Raw genomic sequence first — 11,905 nt, forward strand, 5'->3', positions numbered from 1 at the left:
ACAGGCAGTGTAGAAATTATTTCTCCGCATACTATCTTCTCACATTAAAATTATGTTGAAGTTATCAGGAGAATAACCGTCTCTTCCCCATATTCCACTCCTTCACATGAATGTGTTTCTGTGAGACTATGTGAAGTGTGTGTGTGTGAGGGAGAGGTGAAGGAATGTCAACCTCAGCTGTGGCCACCACCAGCTCTGATCACAGTCTCTGCCATGTTGCAACTTGTTGTTGTGTGCCTTCAAGTTGTTTCCAACTTATGGAGACCCTAAGGCAAACCTATTGTGGGATTTCTTGGCAAGATTTGTTCAGAGGAAGTCTGCCCTTGCCATCTCCTGAGGCTGAGCATACATGACTCACCCAAGGTGAACTCATATCTGAGCAGGGAATCAAACCCTGATCTTCAGCGTCGTAATCCAATGCTCAAACAATTACACAACGCTACCTTGCTGTTATATGTGGTCCCATGTGGTCCTTTGGGTTAAAAGTTGCCTACCTTTGCTTTAAAACAAGGAAACAGTGACATACAGGGAACCGTAACCTGTATCAGATTTTGCATCACATGGAAACAAAGAAAGATAAACTGAATATGTACAGACATGGGACAGAAACGAACGTATTTCCAGTACAAAAAGGTTTTATTATTGGCATGAGAGGTGAAATTCCAAGAGAACATGTAATGCAAATGCTGCCTTTACTCTTGCTTGCAAAAATCTTGGGCTTGTCATAGGACTGTCAGAGAAAATACTCAATGATTCACTAGGTGGCCATGGAGCCCTTTCTTAAGGAATCTGTCTCTCTTCATTTTATAAATGTATCACAGTAAGACACAGCCCTGTAACAGAAGATAAGGTAGACATCCGCATCATGAAAACCGATACAATTTTTCTGTTAAGGGAAAATAATGTAGAATGGGAGAGAGAAATCTTTTTTCTTTTTCAGGTGAGTAGCAGTTAAAAGATTATTTCAGACAGAAAAAGCCAATGAGTATATCACATGGGCCTCTCTCCCCAGAAGTTATTGCTGCTCTTTTTGCCTGATAACTGATAACCATAGTGTGTAAAATGCCCTGAATTCCTAGTGTGTATGTGTGCACATCAAACTGAAAATGGGGGAAAGTTTCTATAATATATACAATAATTTTTGTAATTAGAGATGTTCTTTTTTGCATAATCTCACCCAAAAAAGTTATCAGGCAAATAACCGCAGATTGCTTATTATGATGGCTCTGGAGTTTGTTTTTAAAACAGAAAAAGAAAGCCTGCACAAATCATCAACCCATACTGAAACTGGAATGCAAAATCAAAGCAACAAAAGAGAAGAAATAAACCAAACTACCCAATAATATGGGCAATTGAAATATTTAATGTAGTTCATAACTGAAAGTAACTGGGCAGGTATTCCCAATTCTCCCCATTATTGCCACATTCCATTCACTTTTCAGAAAGTGAACACAGAATATATATACAGATATAAAATCATATATATATATATATATATATATATATATATATATATGTTTACCTTTAAAAGGTATTATTTTAGCTTTTAAGCCAGTACTGTACAGAATTGTGCAACCAAATGTATCAATATAACACAGGAAACTCAGCATGTAACTATATAAAGTTTACAGTCCCAATCCAGAGATCCTTTTCTGCAGGTGGCAAGGATGTTAAACATACAGAATATAATTTTCAGATGAGCAACACCTTGCAGGATACATAGGAAATGCAAATTCACTGCTTTACTTTCCACATGTGGAAACTGACAGAAGATTCTGCCTCATGGAAACCCCACACAGACTAGCAAAGCAGACCTGCAGATTAGTCTCTGAGTATATAACGTGATGCAAACATAGAAACAGCCACACTAGCAATATGGTACGGATAGCCAGTTGGTCTTTCCAAATTGGCTATCTGCTTCTTAATTCAATGGAGAAAATGTGTCTCCACAGATGCACCACACGTAGTACTAACTCTTTTGTACACAAGTACCTCTGGATGAAATCCAATATATTTAATATTTATTTACACAAGTGTGCAGCTGCGCACACACTTTCTGTAGTGATACCCCTGAATATAATTAATAAAACATTTTCAAATTAGAAAATCATTTATGAAGCTATCACCTTCCACTTCTAAAGTTCAATATAATCTAATATTTTCATTATAAACAGTTTATTTACATAGAAATTAAACCGTGGTCCCATAGATACATTATAACTGAGAAAGCCATTTAAAAATTATTTACACTTAGGAATGAATTTGACCTCCAGGATAATTGATTATGCAAAAAGTAGGGGTGGGTGGCTGGGAAGGAAGAACGGTAGATGGATATATATTTATTCATATTTTTCAAGTTGTATTTTTTTGTGCATGTTCCAAATTTCTTCTTTTGAGTCACTGACTGCCTCTATTTGCCTTGTATTGCTGCTGCTTCATTTAGTTTTCTGAGAAGACTGGCTGACTTTATTTTTGGGCACAGGAAGAAAAGATTTCACTCTTGAAACACCACTCTTCAAAGACTCAGTTTTTGATTTACTGTTGCTGCATTCCACAGTTTGACTGCTGCTGAGAAGACGGATCCTAGGATTCCCATCCTGTTAATACATCAACATTTTACAGCATGAATGTGTTTGCTCCTGACAGAAGGAAGAAGCAAAACTATTATGTTCAACAGCACTCAGTTCATGCAAAGTTTCGGATGCTAGCTGTAACAGATGTGTTGAATGAAATGGAACAATTTAGATTGACTGTAGATGATAATGGGGAGCCCTGTGTTGCAGTTTGTTGTGCCTGGATTTCAGACTTTGCCTCTTTCTGCTACTGGGCAAGGCAATCCTATGCATGCGTGTTAGGAAATAAATTACACTGTGTAAATAATTTCTTCCCACAACTTATTATGGTGTTTGGAAAGGTACTGTCATTGTCAGTGCTCATCACAATATATAAACAGTCATTTATTGTATTACTCAGTGAACCGCACATTACTTGTTTAAAATTAACTTTCAATGTTTTTTTTTAAAAACACCACCATGCTAAAATTGATGTCATAATATCTGAAAAATTACTGCCAAACTGTCTCTAAAAATGATCTCAAAACTGTTTACAGGACTTTGTTCCCACTTGTTTTATTACCTTTTGAAATGTAACTTTCTCAATTGCTGTTGTATGCCTTCCAGTCGTTTCCGACTTACGGCAACCCTAAGGCAAACCTATCATGAGGTCTTCTGGGGCTGAGAGTATGTGACTTGCCCAAAGTCACCCAGTCAGTTTCCACAGCCATGTGGGGAATCATATCCTGATCTCCAGAGTCATAGACCAATACTCAAACCACTACAGCATGCAGGATCAATTTTGTTTGTTACTTGTTACTAAAAAAAGAAGAGTAACTTATTAAAGCTAATCACATTACTTGTAAATTATGCCTTCCAAACTGAGCCAGGTTTATTCACAAGTTTGGTTCAAGACAGTGGTGGCTGAACCCAGAATACCCAGGAAGTATTCTGTGGCATACAGCTTATGGACCTCAAGATTGCATTTAGCCTTGTTAACTGGGAGCTGTTGACAGATGTAATGAGCCTGGCCATAATAAATTAAGGGCCTCATAAAATGTGGACAAAGCTCTGTATTACAAAGAACACATAATATGGGAGTGCTATGGCAAATCCCTTCTCCTCCCTCTCTTCCCTTTTCCTTACATGTATTTCAACTTAATATGCTCAATATATATCTTCCATTACCAAGAGGAGAAGGAAAAACATGCAGAGGATGGGTAGCCATATTAAACAAGAATACAAATGAACAATATTAAAATAACAAGGTAGAACACTGCAATACCCTAAATCATGGATTCCTAACCTGTGCTCCAAGGAGCCCTTAGGGTTCCATGTGCACTTCTCATGTGCTCCGGGGCCAGTCCAGGAAAATGAAAGAAATAAAAATTGAATGAAATTAATGAATAATAATATATTATTATATATATAGTACTCCTAAACACCATTAACTTGTAAGACAGGATAGGCCTCTTGGGAGCTCTGCCATAGAAATAAAGGCTCTATGAGGCAAAAAGGTTGGGAACCCCTGCCCTTAATAAAACTAATGAAACTCACTTAGCAGATACAGAACAGAGATCTACCCAAATTTATGTTTGAAGGTCTGGGCCTGGCATGAACAAACATGTAAAGTTGGCACTAGGCATGCTTCTTATAGGAATACATATCACAGTTGGGGCACCATAACACAATACTGTCAAAAGCATGGTTGGTGGGGATGTGTGAGAGGGCCTTCCTGGTAGCTACCCCAGACTCTGGAACTCTCTTCCAAGAGAGACCAGAATGGCCCATTCCCTGTTGTCCTGTCAGCAGACAAAGGTGTTTTTATTTCTCCCTTTAAAAATAGAACCCCTTTTCTCATATTCATATTTTAAAATGGCAAGTTTTTAAACAATAGGCTAATGGTTCTGTGCTCTCTCAGACTGCATTGTTTTAATTGCTTTTTATTTTTTAATGTTATTTCCTCTTTTTAAATGTAGTTATATGCTGCACCCTATTGATAGGAGAACAGATCTCCAGTGCTTGAAGGGGCTGCTGTCTGGTAAAACTGGATTGGGGGACTTTTACAGTCGTGGCAATAGTGCCATGATTGTGAATACATAGGGATCATACATACAAATCAGTTATGGACTCATAAATATAGACAATGCATTCATAACTGCAATAGTGAATTCCAGGCAATATCTTTATTGCTATGTTTAAATGAAGATCTTCTCCTTCTTTCTTCTTCCATCTAACATTTACAGAAAATACAATGAGGAGAAAGATGGAAGAGCCCCAGGCATAACTGACACAGCCATCTGCTTTCTGCATTTTTTACTTGTACCGAGCTAGCCTGCTGCTTTCTAATTGGGATACTGAAACTAGCTAACACATTCATGACCTTCACCAAGGAGAGGGAAATCTACTAAATGCTGGTGGGGCTACTCCATAATAGAGCACAATTGTAGATAAAGCAAAAACAGCTGTCTTTTAAAAACAGGCAGTGTCTATGCTGAAGGTGTTTAGACAGTGAAGGCAGGGTACATCTGGTGAAATGTCTTTATAACTAATTATTACTGGGCAGTGGACTCCTAACTCAAAGATGTGACAGATGCGAGGGTCAGGATTAGGCACAAGCATCTTCTGCTGGCATCCTTTGACTGATCCACCAACAGAGTGGCCTGCTCAGTTGGCTAAATTCTGTTGGCAGAAGAGCAACAAAGGGTGAGGAAGGAGTCAACTTACAGCAAGTACAAAGCTGGTACAAAATTAAGAGATAGTCCTGAATTTCCAGCATTGCTAGGGTGATATGAGACTCAAAATCAGTAAGAGGCTCTACTGTAATAGCAAGCATTCGTTGCTAAGAGTTATATCATTTCACAAATCACATTATAATACATAACTATTTTTTTAAAAGGCAGAATAACAATACTCAATGTTGTGTGCCTTAAAATAATTTCTGATTTGATTGTGACCCTAAGTCAACCCCGCCATGGGAGTTTTTGGCAAGAATTGTTGACTTGCCAAGGTCACCCAGATGGTTTCCATGGCCAAGCGGGGATTTAAATCCTTTCCTCCAGAGGTGGTTTAAACTATGACACCACACTAGTTCTCACCAAACTGGCACTGGAACACTGTGGCTGAAAATTCTTAATATCTCCCCTAAATTGGAGATCCCAGAATTCCATAGGAAGGACCCATGGCAGTAAAAGTGGAATAAGAATGCTATAATTCTGGAGTGTGAATGGGCCCCTGGCTCTGAGACCTTCTGGTGAGATAATAGTTTCCCTCACCCTCAGAGGCAAGTCTAGTAGGGAAGCAAGAGAGGGCTTTCTACCAAGGGAAGATAGACCTGGAACCCTTTCATACTATGCAATTATAGCACTATATTCCCCTTTAACTACCACAGTACCAGCCCATGGAATCCTGGGATTTGCATCCACCAAAGAATCTAGAATTCTACCACCTCATCCAACTATAAATCCCAGCATTCCACAGGAGATAGCCAAGGCAGTTAAAGTGAAATGTAGTACTATAGCTGCAAAGTGTGAAAGGGTCCTGGTCGACCTTTCACTGGCAGTAGGCTTGTTAGATGAAAAACAGGACAGAGTTCCACCTGCTGAAACTCCCTTTTCCACACAACAATTCAAGATACAGTTGGCCCTCTATATCCACAGATTCTTTATCCATAGATTCAGCCATCCACATCTTGAAAATTCAAAAAAGAAAACCCTGATTTTGCTATTTCATGTAAGGAATACCATTTCATTATGCCATTCTATTTAATTGGAACATTAATGGATTTGGGTATCCACAGGGGGTACAAGAACCAAAACCTAGTGGAGACTACTGTACAGGAGACCTGTCCTGTTTTCCACCTGGCAATCCTGGCTGGTAGGCAAATATCTTGTTATTCAGGCTTCATGTAACTGAACAGTTTATAAGGAAGGGCCTTTGGAACTTGTGCATGTGCATACTATACTTTCTGTATTGTATTCATTTAATCGTATTGCAATATTTCAAGAAATGCAGGATATATTCCAAATAAACAAGAAAGTAAGTGACTTCCTATATGTCTAAATCCCTGCCCGCTTCCCCAGAATCTTCTATTTACTTTGTATGGGGAAAACAGAGTGCCTTTTGATGCTGTCTTTGTAGCATTTCCAGCTGCTCTGGTTATCTTTTTCGAGACTTCCTTCTTTCTCGCTTCAAAAGTGTAGAAGGCAATAGTCTCAGAGAGAAACAAAAAATGCCTTTTAGCAATTTAGCAGTTCTAATTGTCACCTCCAACAAGATCTCTTCCTCAGTTCAATTTGAATAAGTCACTTCCTCTGTGTTTTATAGTTTCTATGGTAACTGCAGCCATCTGGATGGTTCACTATATCTAGGCATGTTTGTGAACGGCTGAAGCCAAATCCTCACATCATAGTGCTGGAGAGTCTTCAGTTTCTCAATTATTTTTCCTCAGAGTGGACTCTCCCTCCTGCTTCCAGCCACAAATCTATTGTGGACATCACTGTGTGCCTTCAAGTCATTTCCGACTTATGGCAAGCCTAAGGCAACCCTATCATGGGGTTTTCTTGGCTAGATTTGTTCAAAGGGGATATCCCTGGGTATTTCTCTGAGGTTAAGAAAATGTGACCTGCCCAGTGGTTTTCCACAGCCAAGTGAGGATTTGAACCCTGGTCATAGCCCAATGCTCAAACCACGCTCAAATCTATGCTTTGGAAATATTTTAGGACACAATGCTCATTTCAAGTGCTTTCACCCACTGGAAGCAGGTCATCTGATTCACATCACTTACTATTAACTCATTATTAAATATATACAGGGGAAAACTTATGCTAATTTTTCCCACTCTTATGTTTAATATGTTTCAGTTTTAGACTGTATTTTAACACTGTGTTTGTTTGCAAGACACCTGGAAGCCTTCTCTTATGAAACAGCTGAACAATTAGAGTAAGTTAGTAGTGGTAGAAAATAAAACAAACATATTACAACTTTCACTCTGTCTGGAATAGATCAGATAGAGGGCCCAACATACTACCAAAAATTAGATTTTTGCAACCATTATAGCTTTAGTGCATCATAATTCCAATAATACCATACAGTACCCTGTCTGGCCCTGACATGATGAAAATTATGTCATTGAAAGTGTCTTATAGTATCATCTGAATGAACAGAATATTCCATTGGGATCTCCTTCTTAAAGACAGCCTGGGAAAAACTCTCTACTGGGCTATTTCTTTGCTCCTGACCAGTTGTTGTGATGTTTATCTGTCAAAAACTCTGTACGCCATGCATAATATCTGAGTGTTAATTCACCACCTAAATTTTCTAATGTAAAACGTGGTGAGCATTTTTGATAAAACTCCTGTGTTTTGGGGCCAAAACGGACTGCAAAAATAATCCAGCTTGAAACCATTTTAACTGCCATGGCTCAATGCTAGGAAATTCTGGGAACTGTAGTTTTGAGAGACACGGGGGCCTCTCTGTTAGAGAGTTCTGGTACCACAACAAACTACAGTTCCCAAAATTCCCTAGCACTGAGCCAGGGCAATTAAAGTGGTCTCAAGCTGGAATATTTCTGCAGTTTGTTTTGCCCCTTTAGGTCCACACCATTTCTCTTTCTTTCTTATAGTAGTGTGAAACATTTGATTAGAAATAGAACTCTGGTGAATCTGCCTGCAACAAGGCATTCTTGCTGGCTGCTTAAGGAATTCCATTTGCAGGGCTCATCTCGTAGCTTTGCTCTCTACTTCACTGGACTTTGGTATGAATAAATAAGCAAGAGATTTCAAAATTCCCAGCACTACTGGAAATCCTTTCTAAATTATAAATAGTCATTGAAAATTGTTGTTTCATGTACTCTGTCAAAATTATCAGAGAAGCCAGCAAAAATAAATATTTCTGGGAAAATGCAAGAGTAAGGCCAAATTTTTATACCACATCATTGTCAAATGAAACGGATCTCTTAAAGTTTGTTTTCTGAATAAAATCTCTTAAGAACGTGCCACAATTATTAGTAGTCCATAGGACAATTTCTTTTCATTTCTCTCTCTCTTTCACACACACACCTAATTTATGTTCTTAACTTTCTTAGCTCACCATCTCTCTTGTCTGTTCCTCTTTCTAGGCTATTTCTGTCTCCGTTAGTATTCCACCTCTCTGATTAATCTCAAACCTGTCTTTGGTACTCTCTTCTTTCCTTGCTGAACTATGCACTATTTGTGGAAAGATTTCACTGCCTCAAGGACAAAAGCAACAGAAAACGTTTCAGCTACCATGCACTGATTAAACTCAATGTCTTCAGATCGGCCTTAACTGTTTCCAAATTAATAAGCAGCTCAAAATTGATGATCTGAATGCATGTAGACATACCTGCTGTGATGCTGATGTATTTGTATTAATGATGTTGGCTGAAAACACAGGATCCTTCTGAGAAGTACTGATCATCTTCATCAGATCATCCTTTGAATCAACTATCTGAATAAGATTTGGTGGGGAAGGAGGATAGAGAAAAGTTATTTCCAGAAGTCCCAATAATTTAAAGCAGGGGTGATCCTCTAGGCCTAATTCCCACTCACACCAGGCTGCTTGAGATGATGGAAATAGTGCCGAGTAAAAAGGAAATCTCATTATCTTATACTTTTTTGTGTCTGCACTGTGAATTTCCAAATGGATGACATTAACACTACTAAACAACAATAATACTTCCATCATAATCCAATGATTCAAACATGCCACTTTCAATATACTTTGGTAATCCTCTTAAACTGCTGTAATCTACATTGTAAACTTGACACAGTGATTTGCTGTGCTAAAAGTGTTTCCAGCAATCTATACAGTATGGCCTCCATGAGAAGGCTAATGTGAACAGTGTGGCAAATGTGTGCCACAGTCCTGAATGTCCATGAGACAGCAACCAGCATTTGTGGCAGTAGCACAGAATTTTTCCACAGGATGGCCTTCTCTCTGCATCATGAGCTAAATATGTGATACAGCCATTGCATAGTGAAGACACCATGCAAAGTGTGTTTTTAGAAGTCTTGGTGTTCCAATGCAATATGGAGTCAGGAACCAAGTCTAATATAACACTTCTTATCATTATCATCATCATCACCATTATGTAAATCAGAAGTAGGCAACAAGGGGGCATGCTAGTTTCCAGGAGATCTTGGTGGACTGAACCTCTTATCCGCTGAAGGGGGGGCAAACAAAACAAAACAAAAACCACAAAAACAAAAATAACATCTTTTGACCCACCCATAAACTTTAGGGGATGGAAGGGGCATTTTCATTATATATTTTTACCTCTACTGGGCCAATCTAAGCCCAGGAGAGACCTTTTCCAGACATTTCCAGTTCATGTACTATTTTAAGAGATCTGTTCTGGGCCAAAATTGGCCAGGGAGAAGAAAATATGATGAAAATGTCCCCATGCTCCTTAGAGGATATGGGGGGGGGGGGGAATGATTAATTTCCATTGTTTTACTGCTGGGAACCCTACAGGGCACAAAAATGGCACTGGGGCCATCTGCAACCCACAAGCCACACTTTGTCCATCTCTGTTCTAAGTGTATGGGGCTTGACAGAGTAATAATAAAAAGTGGGAGATACTTATATTTAAAAAATTGCAATAGAGGCAATACAGAGAGAAAAGAAGAGAGCAAGGGTAAAACTGGGATACTATACTGTCAGTTCTGTTATGTTTAGTTTTAATAGTGATGGAATCAAAGGGACTATGATGTGGACTTTATGGGAATGTCTTGGAGATCTTGAAGAGAGATTTAAAGGAAAAGCAGCACCATCATGCAGATCATTCAAAAGGGTTCTTCAAGAATTTTATGCATAGTGTGAAGAGGAGCCATTTAAGGAAAAAGGAGCTCTTTGGATAGATGAACTTGTGGCACTAGAGAAGCAGGAAGTCACAAGCAGGGAAAGATAAGAGGGTGCTATGAAAGTAAGGATGCAGAATTTATGTTAGAGCGCAGCCAAGAAACCTGTCCAGGAATTTAAGAAATCTAAGAAAGGTGAAAAACAGCTTGATGAGTAAGAGAATCATTAATTTTTTGCACTACAGTTCCTAGAATTTCCCAGCAAATGGCCAAATGCCTTTTTGCCCGAGAGATTCTGGGAGTGGTAGTTGATTAACTTTTACATACTCTGAGAAGAATTGACTTACTATGGCAGGGTTCTAGAAAGAAAGGACAGGGCTAATGAGTCATTCCAAAGACAGATGATATAGGGCTAATGAGTCTGTCCAACCGTCTCTCAAAAGAGAATAAAGGAATGCAAGGGTGAATATGTGAGATGAGTAGAATACAGATACTTTTTTTTTTTGCTGGCAGGTCATAAAGGAACAGCTATATTTTCATAGTCTTATAAAAGGAGAATACAGTGACAGACTGAATATTGATATGATGGCCCTCGTGGTCTCTTCCAACTCTCTAATTCTATGGCAGCAGACTAATCAAAGTGATACAGAATCAAAAACATGCCTATTCAGCAAGGTGGATAGTGAGACTGGCAACAGATATGGAAATTATGTGAGGGGGTGGGGAGGCTGTGACGATGAATGAGAAATTTGGTTTTGGATACATTGAGCCTGAGAAGATGCTGGACCATACAAGCACAAGTAATCAGCTAGATAACTGCAAATTTTGGACTAGATCTCACTAACATGTAGATGGTGCTGAAAGTCATGACACTTGATAGAATGATAATGATTGCTACATCATAGAGGGGCACAATGCAAGGGCAGAAAATAAATAATGAAATTCTCCTCCTGGCAAAGTTGAGTGAAAAATAAGTAGATAGTTGAGGACAGACTCAAGAAAACCAGGGGTGAAGGGAATCAACCAAGAGAGGCTGATTAAATGTATTGAGCGATAGGTGAGAGATCATTGAGGCTAAGAACTCTGAATTTGAGATTTCTTACAAGCAATTTTGGTAAGTGTAGTTTTGGCAGGGAGCAGAAGGCAGAATCCAAGTTGCAGAATCCATGAGTCAAAAGGGGAGATGTAAGAGAATTTGAGAAAGTAGCAGCAAGCAGCACACTCCAGGAGTTTGGGAGCAGGGGGTAGAAGCATAATAGGATAGTATTTGGAGCAAATGAGTCAAGAGATCTTTTCTTGAAATGGGGAAAAATGAGGATGTATTAGGATGCAGCAGGGAAGAAGCAAGTAGTGAAAAAGGTAGGCTATGTTATGGAGAGGAGGGGCCAGCAATTTACCTTGCTTATGTCAGATTCTGATTTGCTTAAACAAATACTCTGAAGCTCCTGCACAAGGTCTACTTCATCATCAGAACCAAGAGACAGCTTCTGTTCCAGGTTTAACACACTTAGTGGATCATCTTCTGTATTTCTT

The 11,905-nt window shown here is 38.9% G+C and overlaps 1 protein-coding gene across 2 annotated transcripts in view; it reads right to left on the bottom strand.

Annotated features, from left to right (window-relative positions):
• Positions 1-598: 598 nt before the first annotated feature.
• CTTNBP2 (cortactin binding protein 2) overlaps positions 599-11,905 on the bottom strand; it is a 125,698-nt gene continuing 114,391 nt past the window's right edge. The window contains exons 21-23 of one of the 2 annotated variants that reach the window (XM_089524345.1): positions 11,770-11,902; positions 8,916-9,020; positions 599-2,597 (exon numbers count right to left, since the gene is read on the bottom strand). In XM_089524345.1, coding sequence (XP_089380471.1) covers positions 2,436-2,597; positions 8,916-9,020; positions 11,770-11,902 — 400 coding nt within the window. In that variant the 3' untranslated portion in view covers positions 599-2,435. Of the gene's footprint in view, positions 2,598-8,915; positions 9,021-11,769; positions 11,903-11,905 lie in introns of those variants that run through there. The other variant, XM_089524346.1, reaches the window with a different exon arrangement.

This window comes from Sceloporus occidentalis, unplaced genomic scaffold (genome assembly GCF_023333645.1).
Source record: "Sceloporus occidentalis isolate IW3139 unplaced genomic scaffold, rSceOcc1.0.p SCAF_5, whole genome shotgun sequence".
Taxonomy (NCBI): domain Eukaryota; kingdom Metazoa; phylum Chordata; class Lepidosauria; order Squamata; family Phrynosomatidae; genus Sceloporus; species Sceloporus occidentalis.